Raw genomic sequence first — 19,961 nt, forward strand, 5'->3', positions numbered from 1 at the left:
GATGAACTTTCCTCCGAACGTGGCTAGCCATATGCAGAAATTCACAAGTGCTGAAGAGTGAGGTGAAAGTCAGCGTGGAGAACCCTGGATTTGCCACAAGGTGGCACTCTCTTAGTTTATTTCTCCCTCCCTTTCAGTTAAGCAGAGCGGAATACAGAACCCAACACAAAAGTAAGGGGCATTTCCCACGGCTTAAAAATAGCACAATGGTTGCTGATTGAAAACGCTACTAATTTGCCATAACGCACGACGTCGTAAACAATCTGCAACAATCCTGAAACCGACCCGCAAAAAGCGCTTCGTTGTAGCGCTTCTAGGGGAATCCAGAAAACTGGATTCACCCTCCGGATAGCGATACACTCCTGCAACCAATCTGCAACAGTAGCGCTAAAGACCTGTGCGTTACCATTGTTGCGGGTTCTTCAAAGTCCCTCCTCCCGAGCCTGTCCTCCAAACTTCCGGCGAACTGTTCGCCATTTTTTTTTTCTCCGAGCGAGCGGGGATCTACGAGGCAACGGGACAGCGACTGGCTTTCAAGCACGATCACTTTCGGAAATTCTGCCCGGACACCACAAGAGTTTTTCACAAGCACAGTGGCACACACCGTCACGTTCCCAAAATTTGCCCAAAGCTTAAAACCCCGTCTACCATCGGCCAGTCCTAGCGGAGTCAACGTACAGGGAGCATTTTAAAAAATTTTCCTCTGAGCGTGCCAACGAACATTCGCCGTTCGCAGTCTCCTGCTTAGCTTAGAGGGGTTCAATAGACATGATTCGTGGTGATTTCATGAGGGGCGGCTTATGTGTAGTGGGTCTTTGTGTGGTTCCCAGTGCGTGCTTGTGCTTGGGTGCGGACAACCCCTTCCATTGGCGGCTAGACCTCCGGCAAGCGGAGTTGCCGTCCCCCGTTCATTTTAAAAAATTTTCCTCTGAGCGTGCCAACGAACGGTCGCCGCTCGCAGTCTCCTGCTTAGCTTACAGGGGTTCAATAGACATGATTCGAGGTGATATCATGAGGGGCGGCTTATGTGTAGTGGGTCTTTGTGTGGTTCCCGGTGCGTGCTTGTGCTTGGGTGCGGACAACCCCTTCCATTGGCGGCTAGACCTCCGGCAAGCGGAGTCGCCGTCCCCCGTTCATTTTAAAAAACATTCCTCTGAGCGTGCCAACGAACGTACGCCAGTTACATGTCATGTTTGGTTGATTTATGCTGTGGCTGGTGAATATTATTGGGGAACTGCCGAGTACTGCCGCACTTGCTCTCGGTTGAACACCGGCATGCGTTTGTGTAATGGCGGACATTTTCCTAAAATGGCTCCCGCTGCATGTTCAAACTGCTCTTCTCGCGTGTAAACGAATACGCGCATGCGTTAAGTCAAACAACAAGGGCGCCAATCTGGCCATTAGGAGCAGATCCTGTTCCCGCGCGAGGAGTTTTGAACGTGACATGTGACCTGATGTGGCCAATGTGCGTGTCCCCTGCTGCCCTCCACCAATCAGGAGCCGGCTAGTCCCTTTGTCTTTGTGTGCGGGAAGGTATATGATCCGTTGCACCCTGCACCTCCCACCACCATTTTGCTCAGCTACTAGCAAAAGCAACATGGAATCGTCTTCTCAAGCCTCGTCCGTCCCTGCAACCGGCCGTGGCCCAACTTGGAGGGACGCGGAGATCAGGGACCTGATCGGGATTTTCTCGGAGGAGAAAATCCAGGACGCGTTCCAGTCCTCCCACAGGAATAGGGAGGTTTTTGAACAAGTGGCTATTAAGATGCGCGCCCTGGGCCACAACAGGACCGGCCTTGAATGCCGGTCGAAGACGAAGACAATGAGGGCAGAGTACATGAGAGCCGTGAACCATAACAAGGGTTCCGGCAACGAAAAGGTGACCTGCCCCTACTTCGAGGAGCAGCGCCAGCTGTACGGGGACGGGGAAGGATCCGGCAGGCCGAAGCGCGTCGGCCGGAGCCTTAAGGTGGTTCGGAAGCCGGCTGCCCCGGTCGAGGAACCACCCGCTGAGGAGGATCCCGGCGAGGGAACCTCCTCCAGCTTTCGCCCTCCACCCCCCGTCCAGCAACGAGCCGCGGAATCGGTAACGCTGGACCTGATCGCCATCGTTCCTGGGGAGCCAGAGGAGGCTCCTGAGCAAACGCCCCTTGCCTCCGGTAAGTGATTTTCTTTTTATTTTATATTTCCTTTTAAGCAAATGTGTGTTCTGACGTTTGGGCATCGTTTTCTCGTGTGTTCGTTGCAACGCATAATACGGTAGGCTGTGGAGAGCTTGCTGTGGTTACTATTTGAAACGGTTTTAATTTTATAATTTTATAATTTAATTTTTAAAAGATTTTAAAAGAAGGTAGGCTGTGGAGTGCTTGCTGTGGTTACTATTTGAAACGGTTTTAATTTTATAATTTAATTTTAATTTTTAAAAGATTTATTAAGATGGTTGGCTGTGGAGTGCTTGATGTGGTTAGTATTTGAAACGGTCATGTTTAACCAACAGCCCCAAAATATTTGCAGCATGCCTCGCCCATAGGCCTTCTGCAGTACTTTGGCTCACAACTTTGGGAGCTTGCTTTGTGGTTCATGGTGTATGCTTGCTCGTTTTTCACTATTTTCTGCTCTTGTCCACAGAGACACAGTTGCCAGGGACGGGGCCCCTAGAGTCTCCAGCAGCACCTGACGTGGATAGTGATTCGGGGGCATCAACTAACATTGGTAGGTATTAGTAAAAATAGGGGGGGGGGCTGTTTTAACTGCTTTGTGCTTTTCTGTTTGTGCAGGGCAGCAGCACTGCTAAGAGAAAGAAGAGAGTCCCTCTGCGTTGCTGGTGTAGGCTTTGAAGCTGGCTTTGCCACCCTTTGGTCCTAGATCTGTTTTTTTTCCTTTTTTTGCAGATTTCATACCCGGAACACAGGAGGAGGAACAGCCTAGGGTGCTTGGACCTCCTGCCCGGCGCAGGCGGATACAGATTCAAGATGGTGAGCGTGCATGACCTGTTCCTTTCGAGCCATAGCTGCAGGACAATGTCGCTAGGCACTAACCATGTGCTCCCTTTTAATTGTTGAGAGTCCTGCTGTGCAAGTAGGCAAAAGTAAAAGCACACCATGGGCAAACAAACAATAGCCATGTGCTCGCCGGGGATTGTTTAAATTCTTGGCAGGAAAACACGGGGACAAAAAAGAACACCATGTCCACCATGGTGTGTTTTGACTTTTTGGATGTTACTAACAGTTTTGTTTCTCATTTTTTGCCAACAGAGGTTCTTTCAGATGAGGAGGAGGAACCACCCCTGGCTCCAGGCAGCCCACCACCTAGAGGTGCGCTCCCAGCAGAGGAGAGGCTTACGAGGGAACGCGGCAGGCTGAGGCGCGTCTCCGTCTTGACAAGCGTGGGAGAGAGGCTCCTTGAGCACTGCTATGAGGAGTCACGGCGTGCCGCGGCCGCTGACCAAGCCATGCTCACACTCATTGCCCAGGAGGGGAGAAAATTGAGGGCAGTCCTTAGAGAGACAAACCAAATCCTACGCGAAGGCGTGGAGGAGGTGCGTCTGATAAGGAGACTCATGGAGAGGGCTGTAGCGGTCATGGAAAGGGCCTACCCTCCACAAATCGCCCCCCCACCACCACCCACACCAACACCACCACTTCCAGCACCCACCCCACCGACTCCCTCTCAGAATGCCTCCACCCAAACAAGAAGGAGGACTATTCTCGGAAAGAGAAAAATAAAACCAGCAGACAAGTACTCCCCCTCCTAGTTTTGCCCACTTTTTCTATTTCATGTTATCTGTGTTTTGTTGTTTGTTGAATAAAGTTTATATTTTTGACTCTGTCTCTGTGTACCCTACTGTAGAATCTGCAAGGCTGAAAGCGGCCTCTCTAGTGATTGTGTATATTGTGGTTCTGCTGTGTGGGTTGGAGGTTGGAGGGGTGTTAGTTCAAGGAGTTTTAGGAGTGTGGTGTGGGGTTAAATATGTGCGAGTTTAAGAAGTCACACTGGAGTCTTGTTATAAAATTTGCAATAACATTTTATTTTAAAAAACATTTTAACAGGGGAAAAACATTAGGGAATGAAACTTGGAGCCCCACCAGCACCACCACCCCCCACCCCCCTGGAAAACCAATTTTTTTTAACAAAAGTATACATTTAACAGGGGAAAAACATTAGGGAATGAAACTTGGAGCCCCACCAGCACCACCACCCCCCACCCCCCTGGAAAACCAATTTTTTTTAACAAAAGTATACATTTAACAGGGGAAAAACATTGGGGAATGAAACTTGGAGCCCCCCCCCCCCAACCCCTACCCCAAAACACAAACAGGAAACAAAACTCAGGTCCCACCGCTCCCCTCCCCAGCCCCTTCCATCGCCCTAACTCTCCTGCACAGCCGTCCCACGGTCCCCCTAACTTTGCGCCGGAAGAGCTCTTCGTCCTCCTTCTTCTTAACTGTGGGGAGGGAGAAAAAGTACACATTAGTACCACACATATTTTCAAATTTCTTTAGTTTACATGCATACACTTTTAAGTGGCCTTAGCCACAGTGTGAGAAGAGTTGGGCAGTGGGGAACATAACCTACGCTCTTCCGCCTCCCTCTGTTGCCTGTGCTGCTCAATCTCCCCTTTCAGCTCCGCCACTTGAGCCTCCAGGGAAGTAACTCTGGCCTCCATGGCACGCAGCCTTGCCTCCACAGTTTCAGCTATAGAAATCAAACAAAGAATTTGATCACACTCCAAAAGGAAGCATCACATCAGGCTCCCATATGGCTCCGTGTGGGTACACACACATGGGTCTCCCTCACAGACATAAAACTCTCACCTGCAGCCTGTCCCGAGGTGGAAGGTCCCTCTTCCTCCCCCTCCTCACGCTCAGGTGCTGTTGCCAGCTTGGATGGTGATTGTGTGGCTGGGCAAAGAAAAAGACAAATCATAATTAAAAGCACACAAAACAGAGATGAAACACAGCTGGTGGACACACCACAGTTAGAGTCTAAGCGCATAACCAAAGTGGTTCTACAGTACTGGCTGGCTAAGTCTGAGGGGGTTGACAGCATCTAAATACTTTCTCGAATTTCATTGGGGACAGTAGGGGAAAGAGGCAGCTAGTCATTCCATGCATGTTTAAGGGCAAAACACAACGAGGGCAGCACTCACCCATATGCCTCCTCATGTCCAGGGGGGGCTTCCCAGCCTTCTCCCATATTTTCACCATCTGGTCGTGGAAGACCGTCCTCCCACTTGGCTGCGGGATCCCCCCCCACTGTTCCAGACTGTTTAGGAAGTCCAGCTTAAGGCGCTTGAATTTTGTCCGGACCTGCTCCCAGGTCCGGACATAGCCCCTCTCCCTCAGCTTTGAAGCCAACACCAGGTAGGCACCCTTGGTGTGGCAATGGGTGCTGGCCATTAGGCGGCCAACACTTTTTGATTGTAGCACCAGCTCCAGAAGTGCCTCAGCCTCGGCGCGCTGCCAGAAGGAGCCCTTCCGTGGCTTCGGCATCTTCGGAATGACGGTTAGGGAACGAACGTGCGTTGCTCCGATCGACCACCCCGTTTTTTAAATGTATCAAAGCTGCCCACCAATAAAATTATTCCTTGGAACATGAGTGGATTGATCCTCCGGTTTGACAGGGGTCGCCAATACTTCCTGGCTACCCGCCTCCCCGAACTTTCCCCATTCAGCGCTTCCGTATTGTGTTTGTCAATTTCAGTGGGGAGTTAGCATTTAGGGCTGTCAAAGTGCTTTTGGACCAGAGAATCCCCGTTTTTTTGCTGGCAAAGTACACAAACCGCACAAGACAAGGTTAAACAAAGAACACAAAACTTTATTCAACAACAGAGTAGGAAAAACAATTAAACACGCCTCCTGTTTCTGTAGATGTGGGTGGCTATGGCGTCCCGAACCTTGCACCCCTCAGCATATATCCTTTTTCTCCTTGCTTCAGGGATGTCCTGTGTATCCTGAAGGACTACAGGTTCAGGTTCGTCCTCAGGGAAGGGGATGTTATGTCCCTTGTCCTCGCATATGTTGTGCAAAATCACACATGCGATTATCAGCGGAGTCACATTGTCAATATGTACATGGAGTCGTGACATTAAACAACGGAACCGTGACTTCAAACGTCCAAAGGCACGCTCCACTACATTCCTTGCCCGGGAGTGACTGAGGTTGTAGTGGCTCTGCACGTCCGTCCTTGGCCGCTTGTAGGGAGTCATGAGCCAGCGTCGTAATGGGTAGGCTCCGTCCCCGAGGACCAACGCCGGCACACGCACGCCCTCAATGGTGGCGGTGGGGTTTCCTGGAACAAAGACCCCTTCGTCCATGGCTTTCCTGAGGTTGGATTCCCTGAAAACAAGGGCATCATGCCTCCTGCCACTCCACCCCACCTCGGCATCGATAAACCGGCCGGAGAAGTCCACTGTTCCTTGCAGGAGAACAGAGCAAAAGTCCTTCCTGTTCCCGTACTCTTTTATGCTTCCCCCGGGGGCACGGATAGGGATGTGGCTTCCATCGACGGCCGCAAAACAATGCGGGAATCCAAGCCTGGCAAACCCGTCCATACTCTGGAATAAGGGAAAGAAAAGAATATAAGCCATGGCATGTCAGCGTGGGGTGTATCGCGTCTTCGTTGCTGACCTGTCAAACAAGAAAAAAAATTTAAAGGGCAAAGGGGATGGAATGACACTCACCGCTCCAAGCCGGTCTCCGAGGCACACGACTTTGCTGAACAATTCCGCCTCCATGGCGAGGCAGAACTCCTTAAGGATATCGCCAACCGTAGTGACTCCGAGTCCGAATTGCTGGGCTACTGTCCGGAAGTACTGAGGGGTGGCCAAGTACCACAATGCGGCAGCCACCCTTTTTTCAACTGGAACGGGGCGCCGCATGCCAGTGACTTGCCTCTCCATGCGTCCACGTAGAGCCTCCACGAGTTCAAAAAATGTCCCCCTCGACATCCTGAAGTTGGCAATCCAGTGGTCATCATCCCAGCGAGTCCACACAAAATTCTCCCACCAGTCAGAGGATCGTTCGTCCACCCAGAACCGGGGGGGGAACCGGACCTCTGCCAGAGCTTGCCAGCGTTTCTTGGCCGCCATGGTTACCCTTACAGAACGTCTTCTGCTGCTGGTCAGCGTTCCGGCCACCCGTTCTCGGTACTCCGCGATAGCATACGTCCGACGCGACAAGGCGGTATTCATGCGCTGGACCACCGCGAGCATGTAAGCCAGCAATTGAAAAATAAGCCTCTCCATTGCAACGTTGACCTGTGCTGCGGGCAGTAGGCTACGCAAACAAAAGAGTGAGGCCGACCGCGTGTCTGCCCAGGTGCATATAAGCAGGTAACCTGTGGGCGTGTACTGTGGGCGGGGATTAACCAATCAAACATGTCAATGCATCTGGTTCCTAGAAAACAATAGAAAACACGTTCCAAGGGCGCCAATGATCGGACGATAACGCGTTGCTACGGGGTTTCCTGGGTTTTTTAAAAAAAAAGGGAACCCCGACAAGTTCGGCTTCAGGGTCGAGGTCAAAGGTGTGCCTGCAGTTTGATTGACGGGCACGGGAGGCCAGAAGCGCTAAAAAGGGACCTCCTTTGTAGCGATAAGACGGAGAACCGGAAGCCTGTGGGTTACGAAAGTGGCGAGAAGTGAAAGTGCCAAATTCCGCAAAAACCGCAGCTGTGCGTTACGGGCACGGCTAGTTACATTTCGCTACTTGAAGTAGCGCTTTCACAAACGGCAACCAAATAGCAACTTTGAGCTCTGTGCGAAATGGCCCTAATTATTTCCATCCACAGTTAGAACAGGTTAAATATGAAAATGCTTGCTTTTTATCCTTCCTCTCCCAATGTGATTAGTTTTAGACAGCAAGAAATAACAGAACGTTAGGGCTGAAATGTGCCCTGTTACAGAACTTTGATGTTATTGGAATTTTAATTTAAACTCATAAAACACATGCAGGTGTACAGAAACGAAAATATGGCTTAAGCTGCCAGAGTGCTGGGCTGGCCTGTATGGGGGGGGGGGATTCCTTTACAAGCAAATACAGATATGCATTTGTTTTCAACATTTACCCAGAGGCAATCCCTTTTTTCTGTTACTTTTCCCTGTTAAATCAGTATCTCTATTTTGCCTTCAGAAGAAAGAAAGAAAGAAAGAAAGAAAGAAAGAAAGAAAGAAAGAAAGTGTAGCATAGCATAGCATAGCATAGCAAAGCAAAGCAAAGCAAAGCAAAGCAAAGAAAAGAAAAGCAAAGCAAAGCAAAGCAAAGCAAAGCAAAGCAAAGCAAAGCAAAGCAAAGCAAAGCAAAGAAAAGAAAAGAAAAGAAAAGAAAAGAAGAAATCATGCACTTTAAAACAGGTTTGTGGATCAATAACAGAACCAAGAAAGAAAGAGTCTATTTCAAGGGTCCCTAACTTTTTTCAGTCTGCGGCACCTTTGGAATTTTGCCACAGTGTGATGCGGACAAGTCACAAAATGGCTGCTTTAGGGGGTGGAGCCAGCCACAAAATGGCTGCCACAGTCTATCTTCAATCACCCAGGGAAGATCCTTGTGCTGTGGTGGCAGCTGCTGCCAAAGCAACATTTTTTAAAAATTAAATTAAGTCTGCTCATTGAGAGTAATCGACTTAATTTAAGGGAAATCTCTTTATTGAGGGAATAATGAACTTATCAGCATGGGGTTGTTTGCTAAGACTAAGGATCCTAACTAAACTGTCCCTTATCCACCCCTTATCCACCGCCCCTCCTGGTCTGGGCATGAAGACTCCTTATTGACAAAATGCACAGACCTTAGCCCAGCATCCCTGACAGTAGCCAAGGTCTTTGGGAAAGATAGCAGTTCCCAGACGCTGCATAACTGGAGGCAGGGAACATAGACTCCAGGCTTGCTACATTCACACCTACCCGAGACAATAACCAGAATCCAAGGCAAGGTGGTTAGGCTACAGATTAAAGGGCTACAAAAGATACATGCATAGATAACTGGCAAAGGCTTGCTAATGACAGGAACTAGGTTACATGGTAGAAGTATAAATCGTGATTTTGACATCTCTTAAAACAGTCCAGGGTTCTGACACCACTGACACCAACGGTCCTCACCTGCCAACAGTACCCAGCAGCTGACCATCAGAGGTACTCTGATAGGGGATTCCTTTGGTTATCATGGCTACTACCTGGTGACTGACCTAGAAGGCCTCTATGCCCTGTAGTTCGCTCCCCAAAGTAACAGGCTGGCTGCTATATGAGACAGGATACTGGACTAGGTGGACCACTCATGTGATTCAGCAGAGCTCTTCTTAGGTTAATAGATATGCCTTACCTTTGACAACATCCACTTAAACCTTTCTAAACCATCGTGGTTCACCAAATCTACAAGTCTGCAACCTGTAGTCTGAAATAGCATCCTCTCTGTCTGCCTTGAATCTCCTGCAAATCCGTTTCATAGGGTGAAAGTTCTAGCTCTATGGGAGAAAGTGTTCAGTGTGAACAGATTAAGACTAGACTGATTGGTCATTGTCCCTTTTTTATTCTGTGCAATGTTAGAGGGGTATAGCTGCCCTTTTACAATTGCAAGGTCTGTCACTGCAAACTAATTTTCAACTCAGTGACTGTTAGAGTTGTGTTACAAACTTAGAACCATAGAACTACAGATTGAACTGAACTGGGAGGTTCATGCCATTGAAAAGGACCTCAGTCTCTTTAAACGGGGTTTGCAGAAAAGACTGAACAACAGCTGAGCAGCAGGGAGCAGCCTGCTGCCCCCATTCAGCTGTTTTGGTAGCTTTTGCAGGGACCAGGAAGCATTTTTGCCTTGTCCCATGAAGCAACAAGAACTGCTTTAAAAGTCTGCGATGGCAGACCTGTTACGAATTTTGGTTCACAAAACACGAACAAGGCAAAATTCATCCTGAATTTTGCTTCATGGTTTGGTTCATGCACAACCCTGTTTTGGCAAAGGCACATTTTATGGAGTCTACCTTAGTAGGTGTCTTGAACATTGTGCTCCGTTCAACACAAATAACGCAAGCAGAGAAATTGGCCCTCTGAGAAGAGAATGACAGATGGTTTTTTAAAAAGCAATTATCAAGAGGGATTTATTTTTTGGAACCTCTCCTTCCAAATCTGAAAAAAAAAATTGGCTTTTTCCAGCAGCTGAAATTATTATTTTTTGGAGCATCTGATGAGAGGTTTAAGTTCTTCATTTCCTCTTCTCAGGAGCCGAGCCATCCACTGTAAGGCCAGCCGCGGCACACGGTTGTCCTTTTATCCCTCTGAGACAGATAGGTTAACCAGATGAAACACGATGTCAGCCTCTTCATTACGATGAAGTCATGTACCAGGAGTGGTGGTTTAACCTTCTAACCCAGAGGGCTGCTTTCCAAAAGTGGATGCAAGCTGAAATCCATGAAATTCGGGCAGTCTTCTCTTTCCTTTGTCAGGGCCCACCTTCAGAGTTCCATGTGTGTTGTGATGTTTCCACAGATTTAGGTCCTGTATTAGGATTTCATGCAGAGAAATGTGTGTTGCACACAAATTAAGGGCCACAATCCACATAAGAACAGGCCAGGGTTCCATCAGACCAGCTTCTTATTTCCCTCAGGGCCAATGTGTCCATTCAGAGGTGTGCTGCTTCTGAGCATGGTTTGTGGCTTTCGGCCCTGGTGCCAGCTTGGTGGAATGAGCTGCCAGCAGAAAGGTGGGCACTCACACAGCTCCCAAAGTTCCAGAGGGCCTGCAAAATGGCACTCTTCAATTAGCCATCTGGGCCCCCTGCCTGCCATCCCAGTTTGGGGGGGATATTCATGGGATGGTCTCCCTACCATCGGGCCAACCTGTTATCTGGCATGCTGGTATGTTTTGTCTAGAGCAAAGAGGGACAGTAGGAGTAAGGGGTTAGTTTTAGTTACATTTTTAGAATTTTATTCAGATTTTTATGTATATATTACAATTTGCATTTTTACTGATGTACTTCATTCCAGGACCAGTTTTGGAGAGGAGTTAGAAATCACTGAATGAATTAATGAATGAATGGATGGATGGATGGATGGATGGATGGATGGATGGATGGATGATCAGTTTAGACATCATGGACCTCCCTTTCCCAAACTTTGCCTCCATTAGGCTCCACCCCCTATAAGTATCCCATGAGTAAGGGATGATGATACCAGGCAGACAAATGCTGCAAGCTTGTTCATTCCAGCCTGCTTGCATCATTTCCTTTTCTTTTCTTCTCATAAAATCCCCACATTTGTAACACCTTGTACTGGATTGTGTATCTGAGATAGGGCACTTTGGTTTTGGAAAGCTTATACCGCGGAAATCTTGTTTATCTCTATGGCGCTACTGAATTTGAATACAGCTCTTCTACTGTACACCAACATGACAGCTCTCGGAAATGATCCCAATCAAGGAATATTTCAGTATGGAAAGAGCTGTGGTCTCCTAGAGGTTGGAACAAAGCCAAACACAATTTCATTGAGGCATTTTGGTCACTCTGAAAATGAATGGAAGGTTTGGTGTTGGTTAGTTATGGAATTACTGACAGTAGTGATGGGGCTTGCCATAGATTGCTAATATTCGATGATGTGCTGGGAAATGAACCATTCCTGGGATGCCCATTTTTCCCCTAGACTTTCCGTGCTTCTTTCTTTTTTGCCTGTATTTCTTTGAATGCAGTGAAGACTTGAATAAGTGTCTCTTCCAAGGGCAGATCTGGCCAGAGAATCCTTCCCTCCAGCAAAGAGCATGAAAAATGTGTCGTGTTATCTCAATGTGAAGGTTGCTGCCTTCATCAACGGCTTTGAGATTTGAGCTTTGTTCATGGGTCATTACATAGGAAACGGAGGAAAGACTTCTCTGCCGACTTTATCCGAGGGGGCCTTTTTGGTCAATTGGCTTTACACCTGCCGGTCGTGATCCAGGTTGCGGTTTCATCTCAGATCAATCATGGTTGAAAGGTTAAAAGAGAGCATGTGAGCAACCTGGCCTTTTACTTGGCACATCATACCTGCAGTGGACAAAATTTTACACAGCGTGTAGATAGTGGCCAAGTTTCACGGCATCATTTGGAAAAACCTCACATGCAATGAGCACTGTATACATCGTAGCCTCTGTGTGTGTGTGTGTGACAGTTTCAAACCACTTATTCACAGTAGTTACAATGGCCCTTAGAAAACACATAATCTAAGAGCTGCTAACCTCCAGGTGAGGCTTAAATTTCTCCTGGAATTACAACTGTATCTCCAGACTGCAGAGCATAAGTTATGGAAAGGCCCTTCTCCAGGGATGCCCGTCGCTCCTGGCAACCAATTGGAGAAAGGAGGAGTCTTCCCAGGAAAAAGAGGAAGGCCCAGGCAATGTCGTACAGGAAGTGACATCATCACGCTGCAATGTTGCACAATATAGATTCCACTCCAGTTGGAATCTGGGACCCCAGTTAAGGCAGGATTGGAATAATAAATAAATAAATCACCCCACATGTCCCTGCCCCCTGCAGCCAATCCTAATTATGAGAGATCCAGGCCTAAAATGTGACGGGTTTTTTTTGGGGGGGGGTGTTAAATGAGCACAGTGGAGGGTGTCCTGCTGCATTATAAGCCTGCCTTAGACCAGAGGGCAATACCAAAGTACTTTTGGAAAGCAGGGTAGATTTACCAGCCTCCCTGAATTAAACCTGATCTCCAAAGCCACCTTTTCACAGTTTTCCCCACTGCACGCTCGTTTCGGAGAAGAAACTATTTTCGACGAGTCATTTTCTCCCGTGCAAGAAAGAATGCGATTCTTCTACAATATGGCCTGCCAATAGTTATTTTTATGCGCGCAGGCACATGTAAATATATATTCAAAAATCTGCTACCAAATGAATCGTAGACGTCTTGTGATTGACCCGAAAGCCTTTAATTGGCCAGTCTAATGGATCAAAATGGAACAAGGTGCTTCTTCCTAGAAATGAATACCATGGCTTTTAATAGGGCCCACTTTACGTTGGTGATTGATGCGTTCCTATTGTTAGAAATGCACTAAAAGATCATAAGGTGGTATTTCAGAAGCAATTCAAATTTTCAGGTGGGATGAATGGTCGTTTAGATTAACAACTGGCTATTCAAACTCTGGAAAAGTTCTAAACTACTAGATTTAGAAAAGGAGTCTAGGCACCTTAGGTGAGAGTTGCCTCCAGGTGAGGCTTAAATTTCTCCTGGAATTACAACTGTATCTCCAGACAGCAGAGCATAAGTTATGGAAAGACCCTTCTCTAGGGATGCCCGTCGTTCCTGGCAACCAATTGGAGAAAGGAGGAGTCTTCCCAGGAGAAAGATGAAGGACCAGGCAATGTCGTACAGGAAGTGACATCATCACGCTGCAATGTTGCACGATTCTGTGGCATTTGGACCAAGAAAACATCTTCTACCGTAGGGTTGGCCCAAATACCAGAGCATCACCCAGATGTGGTTGGCACGATGATGTCATTTCCCATGCAACATTGCCTGGGCTTCCCTCTTTCTCCTGGGGAGTCTCCCCATGGGCCAAGTGATTATCATAGGGGGATGTCAGGGCATCCCCACCTTCATGGTGGGGTGCTGGCAACCCTACCTTTCTCTGGAAGACCCCCAGAAAGCCACTGCCAGTCAAAATAGACAATTCTGACCTCGATGGACCACAGATTTTATTCCGTTTATAAGCCATGTCATTTGAATTCTTTTGGAGGTCGGGCTTTAAAAGCACTGCAGAGACTCATTCCGAAAAAAAACAAAAAAGAAAGGAAAGGAAAATCGCCTCCCCTTTCTCAGCACCGTCCATTCCAAGCTCACCTTGAACACCGCCTTCCCCAAAGCCCCTCAGCTTTGCAAGGATAATCCACCCTGCCGTAAAATAAAATATATTTTAAAAAGTCTATGGAGGAATGGCATCGAGTCTATCCAATATCAATGATTTAGGATAAGTGAATCTAAGGAGATGAAGCATGTTTAATGTAATTACACATCCACTTCTTGTGATGTACGACCCTGTGAAGCATTACTAATCCCCCAACAGATACCTGCAGGGAAGACTATCGAGAACAGCTGTTAGGACAACAAGAAATGAACCACATGAACTCGGGGATTCTTGCCGGCATTTGGCTACACCACTTGGGGGAGTTGCCTTTTGCCCACTAAATCCGAGTTCTGTAAGAAATTAAAGCGTGCTCTCTAAGACAGAACACGGGTCGCTTACATAAATCAAGGCACAGAATCGCTTTTTAAAAATTTCGCTCGCGTGGCAATAACCTTCCCATTGCTCCTAAGGACTTTCGAAATGGAGAGGTGACCGCTCTGAAGTCAAGGCAGCTGACCTCAGTGCCCTGGTCTCTTTGGCCTTTTTCTTTCCTGTTCATGGAAGAGAAATCGCCAGATCTCTGTGTTGGTTGGTGTCCTTCTACCGAGAGCCAGCTTGCTGTAGTGGTTAAGAGCGGTGGCCTTTAATCTGGAGAACCAGATTTGATTCCCTGCTCCTCTCCTCCACATGCAGCCAGCTGTGTGGCCTTGGGCCTGTCTTCTCTCAGAGCTCTCAGGTCCACCCATCTCTCAGGGTGTCTGTTGTAGGGAGAGGAAGGCGATTCTAAGCCTCTTTGAGACACATGAGGCCTGTTGGAAGACCCTGAGTCAGTCCCAGTTCTCTAAGAACTCTTTCAGCTTCACCTACCTCACAGGGTGTCTGTTGTGGGGAGAGGAAGGGAAAGGTGTTTGTAAGTCGCTTCGGGGGTATGAAAAGTGGGGTATAAAAACAAGCTCTTTGTAGGGTAGGCTGCTTTGAGATTCCTTCCTATAGAGGAAAGCAGGGTACAAAACCCAGCTCTTCTTCTTTCTTAGATGCAACTCTCTGTATTTCACAACTTCAATCTTCATTTGGGATCTTAAACCGAGAGGGGAAATGAGAGAAGCTATTTCTCTGCCCGCTCCCCAGCCCCATTGGCTAAGTGCCGGCTGAAAGTGGCTAAGCCAATGGAATTGTTTACCTGCCGCTCATTTAATTAGAAGCACCTATAAGCTCTTTACCGTCGTATTACAGTACTTTAATAACCTATATTTTATTTATGCTTCGTTGCTAAGTTTATTATGCTTATTATAGGATGTGATCTTAATTTTATGTTTTACAAAACAATTTAAATAATTAAGAGTTACTTTTGTGAGCATTTTTCCCTCCCCCCCCCTCCCCTCCAACGGGCGACAAGATGGGTAAATTAGAAGAAGCCATTTCGTTTGCGTGGTAACAGGTGCAAGAAAGATTGACAGAACCACTGGAGTACGAATTTGTTCCATAGGGTTTCCCAGAAAGGGAACGGAAGAGAATAGGAATGAATCACATACAGACACACTCGGATTTGGGCAAGTGGGGCAGTTCCAGTCGGTGTGCTTGGACAAGCTAGTAGGCTGCAAAAGACCTTTCAAATATAGTCTAAAAAAAGTACAACTTAAACTATTTAAAGAGCCAAAAAGATACACAAAAGGCTGGTTATTCTCCGTCTACTGAGAGCCAGTGTGGCACGGTGGTTAAGAGTGGCCGACTTTAATCTGGAGAACCAAGTCTGATTCCCCACTGCTCTGCATGCAGCTAGCTGGGTGACCTTGGGCCAGTCACAGTTCTTTCAGAGCTCACTCAGCTTCACCTACCTCACAGGGCAGCTGTTGCAGGGAGAAGAAAAGAAGATGATTGTAAGCAGCTTTGAGACTCCTCCTGGTGGTGAAAAGTGGGGAACAACAAAACGACCATCTAATATTGATGTTCATCTTATTATTATTAATGATCATCTAATACTGATATATTTAGGCATGCATGTCCATATTAGATGGATATCCGGCTTTTTGATTATAAGGTCCTTGAAACACCTTGTATCTGTTAAAGACAGTATTTCCTATATGGGTGTTATTTAATATTTATATCTTTTTAAAAATTTGTAAAACCCATATTGGGTGATATCACCATATATGGTCATGTCAACCTGCCCTCCCAAAATGGCCAGTGATGGGCCTGGAGGGGCTGGGAAGGGGAGGGGCCCAGAGTATGTACACAGCTATGCTTTCCAACTGTATTCTGCATGATTATACCACATCTGGGGTTTTTCAAAGCCTGAAGAATGTTTCAGGGGGTTCTCAGTGGTAAAAAAAGCTGAGAAAGGCTGTTCTAACTCTACACAATGCTGGCTTCTTTCTTCTCTTCTGGGCATAGAACAAAAATCACTGAAAGACTGCATGAGGAGTAGTTGTAAATTTCCTTCATTGAGAAGAAGAATTAGAGTTGGTTTTATACCCTGCTTGTCACTGCCTGCAGGAGTCTCAAAGCGGCTTACAATCGCCTTCCCTTCCTCTCCCTACAACAAACACCCTGTGAGATAGAAGATAATGGAGTTGGTTCCTATATGCCACTTTTCTCTACCAGAAGGAGTCTCAAAGCGGCTTCCGATCACCTTCCCTTTCCTCTCCCCACAACAGACACCCTGTGAGGGAGGGGAGGCTGAGAGAGCCCTGATATTACTGAAAAAGAAGAAGAGTTGGTTCTTATATGCTGCTTTTCTTTGCCTGAAGGAGTCTCAAAGCGGCAGGTGAGGCTGAGAGAGCTCTGGTTTTACTGAAGAAGAAGAGTTGGTTTGTATATGTCACTTTTCTCTACGGAAAGGAGTCTCAAAGCGGCTTAACCTTTCCTCTCCCCACAACAGGCACCCTGTGAGGGAGGTGAGGCTGAGAGAGCCCTGATATCACTGAAGAAGAAGAAGAGTTGGTTCTTATATGCCGTTTTTCTCTAGCCAAAGGAGTCTCAAAGCGGCTTACATTTGCCTTCCCTTTCCTGTCCCCACAACAGACACCCTGTGAGGTGGGTGAGGCTGAGAGGGCCCTGATATTACTGCTCGGTCAGAACAGCACTATCAGTGCTGTAACAAGCCCAAGATCGCCCAGCTGGCTGCCTGTGGAGGAGGAATGGGGAATCAAGCCTAACTCACCAGATTAGAAGCCGCCACTCTTAACCAAGCTGGCAAGAGGGTTGGACTGGATGACCTTTAGGGGTTCCCTTCCAGCTTTATGTTTCTATATTTTTTTTCTCCTGCATCACCCCCTGCTGCTCTGCCTCGGGTGTTGCTATAGTTACCCAGAAAGGTAAAAATACAAACAAATGCTCTCTGTGTGTGTGTGTGTGTGTGTGTGATCGAACCTTGAATTAAAGAGCAAGCCTGTAGAACAAGAATCTTGCTCCTCGCACCCCCCACTGAAGTCTCTGGAGACACTCATACAAGTGACAGGTAAATAGCCAAGTTTTGAGAAAGGCCTGAAAAGCAATGCAGGGCAGACCAGGGAAGTTGTGTGTGACATCATCCGGAGCACCAGGAAGGGACCTACATCTGGACTCTGTCTGGCAGTCCAATTAATGAGCTTCTTCTGTGCCATTAATCACGTCTTTCTTGGCTTTCCTGCTCCTTTTCTGGATCCTGTAGGGTTGTTTCCTCCCCTCCCCTCTACAAAAGCCGAAAAACAAAGGGACGGGACTTTTGATGTACTGTCTGCTCAAGGAACGATTGTGTGGCGCTCTGATCTTGAGAATCAGTAACAAGGAGTGAAGGATTTCCAAAGGGATAGCCAGCCCAGTTTGCCTGCTGAAAACAAAACAACAGAGGTTGGGGGACACCCGAAAGACTAACAAGCTCTTTGCGACAGAAGCATTCATGAGCCAGTTTTAAGGGATGCTACATTTTGAAATCAGAATCATACAGAGTTTGCAGAGACCATAAAGGGCCACCCCGTCCAGCCCCCCAACTTCTCGGGAGCTTAAAAATCACACCCTCCTGACAGGTACTCACCCTAGTGGAACCTCCTTTCCCGTGATTTGAACCCACTGCCCCTAGTACTTGTCTCTAAAGCCACAGTAAACCAGTTGGCCACTCTTCAACATGTCTATCTTTGACATAGTTAAGCACAGCTGTCCCATCACCCCTTGTCCTCTTCTTCTCTAAGCTACAATACCCAACTCTCTCAAGCTCTCCTCTTAAGGCCTGGATTCCAACCCCTCCGCCATCCTAGTCTTCCTTCTCCTAATACATTCCATCGGGTCAAGATCCTTCTTGAACTGTGGCACCCAGAACTGGATGCAATATTCCAAATGAGTTCTAACCAGTGGAGAATAGAGTGGGTGATTGACAGCTCCACGTGTCAAGTTCCTGGTCAAGGCAGGAGAACCCTGCCTCAAGTTCCAGTTCTCTACCACAAACAAATAAATGATTTTTAACACAAACATTCAAAATTCACCAGCTTCACCTGCATCATGACATCACTTCCAGGAAATACAGGGAAGCAATGGCAGTATCTCTTGGAGTGGCCACAGAGCTTTCTGGCAGTTCCTAGAACTACAATTATTGCTTCTGGGTATTGTCATTGTCATTGTCATTGTCATTGTCTTGATTTATTACCCCCCAATCCAAGATAGCTCATGGTGGGATACATGTGTCTGAATAAAATCCCAGTATAACCCCCATTAAAACCCCAGACATAAAAAACATAACACAGTCCCACTAATCAAGAAGATACGGTGGAAAACTTACTCGACTACTGTCATTCCCCCCCCCAAAATCTCTTAGAGGGAGTGGGTGGGATGAGGGGCACAGATGGAACCTGCAAACCGCCACTCATACCACTCTATCCGGGGGGGGGGGGACAGATCTTTTTTTGCTGCACCGGCCTCAACCATAGACCTGGTGGAAGAGCTCCATCTTGCAGGCCCTATGGAACTCCGGAAGTTCCCGCTTCCTGGGAATGACATCATCACACCGTTGACACTGCCCCCACACCATATCTCCACCCCACACCATATCTCTGTGTGTGAGTGTGTGTGTGAGGAAACGTTGGTTCTCCCCCCTTTTGAGTAGAGATTAAAGTTGCTCCAATTTCACCTTCTACCGTCAGAACAACAACAGAAACTTTAGCCTTCCCTGCATGACATGCTTCCACTGTTCATTCAGAAGTATGGACAAAGTACTCTTTCAGTGCCTGCATTGTGAACAGCAGGCAAAATCTACTCTTTATGAACCTCACCTGCTCACTAGGGATATGCCACTGGACAGCTGAGTCTTGTGTCAGAGAAAGGGGGGGGGGTTAAAATGTCCAAATAAATAAATTTCAGCTGCAAGATTGTCCCAAATAAAAACACCATAAATCCCAGCATTGCAGAGCAGTCAGAAATATTGCAGTCTGACATTTTTGCCACCATGTTGTTTTGTTTCAGACTGTCGTAATTCTAAGGCAGGGGTAGTCAAACTGCGGCCCTCCAAACTGCGGCCCTCCAGCGTTCGCTGGCAGGGGGCTCCTGGGAATTGTAGTCCATGGACATCTGGAGGGCCGCAGTTTGACTACCCCTGTTCTAAGGGATTTCCAGGCTACATCTGGAGGTTGGCAACTCCAAATGGATACATTATCCAAACAGGCTTTAGCAAAAGAAGGAAGTGATGTTTAATTGGTCCAGAGAAGACAGACCTTTCATTTAACTCCCCATTGGAGAATTCTGGTTGGAAATGTTAATTGCTTTCTCTTTTTCTTTCTTTTTTTTTTCCTTTTGGAAAGCAAGAACCCCGCTGAAGTGCAAGCAAAATGAAATGCAATACTTCTGTTCAGTCTCATTCGCCGTTCAAAAGCCATCTCAGCCCCTGCACCTGTTTTCAGCAAGGAGATGGGACCATAAAACACACTGCAAGGTACTAATAGGAAATCGGCATGCTCAAGGCAAGTTCTGCATTTCGCCACATGGACCTCTCCACTTCAAGAGTGGTGGGCAGGAAAAATGCCAGAGATACTACAATATCCGAATACGAGACTGTGAACAAAACTGCCCATAACTCCACACGCCTCTGGAAAACTGTTTCCTCTCCCTCCCCACCCCCAATTTAAAGGGGTAGGTGTGTGTGTGTGAGAGAGAGAGAGAGAGAAAGAAAGAAAGGGAGAGAGAGAGAGAG

General features: G+C 47.4%; 1 protein-coding gene and 1 long non-coding RNA gene across 4 annotated transcripts; one reads left to right on the forward strand and one right to left on the reverse strand.

Annotated features, from left to right (window-relative positions):
* The first annotated feature begins 297 nt into the window (after positions 1-297).
* Positions 298-4,287, forward strand: LOC143842110 (uncharacterized). 3 transcript variants are annotated; one of them, XM_077346850.1, is made up of 3 exons: positions 298-2,712; positions 2,892-2,975; positions 3,255-4,287. In XM_077346850.1, the coding sequence occupies exon 1, from the start codon at positions 1,538-1,540 to the stop codon at positions 2,165-2,167; it is 630 nt and encodes a 209-aa protein (XP_077202965.1). In that variant the 5' UTR covers positions 298-1,537; the 3' UTR covers positions 2,168-2,712; positions 2,892-2,975; positions 3,255-4,287. The 3 variants fall into 3 exon arrangements, with proteins under 3 accessions (XP_077202965.1, XP_077202963.1, XP_077202964.1); XM_077346848.1 differs by having other exon boundaries at positions 298-2,975; XM_077346849.1 differs by having other exon boundaries at positions 2,892-4,287.
* Positions 4,288-4,309: 22 nt separating this feature from the next.
* Positions 4,310-4,903, reverse strand: LOC143842111 (uncharacterized). The gene is made up of 3 exons (XR_013232985.1): positions 4,815-4,903; positions 4,576-4,695; positions 4,310-4,444 (listed from the first exon to the last, which is right to left on the reverse strand). It is a non-coding gene; the product is annotated as an uncharacterized LOC143842111 (long non-coding RNA).
* Positions 4,904-19,961: the final 15,058 nt, after the last annotated feature.

This window comes from Paroedura picta, chromosome 7, assembly GCF_049243985.1.
Source record: "Paroedura picta isolate Pp20150507F chromosome 7, Ppicta_v3.0, whole genome shotgun sequence".
NCBI lineage: Eukaryota > Metazoa > Chordata > Lepidosauria > Squamata > Gekkonidae > Paroedura > Paroedura picta.

Excerpts from the sequence above, each read along its gene's own strand:
- LOC143842110 (XM_077346848.1), top strand. The coding sequence starts at position 1,538 with ATGATCCGTTGCACCCTGCACCTCCCACCACCATTTTGCTCAGCTACT.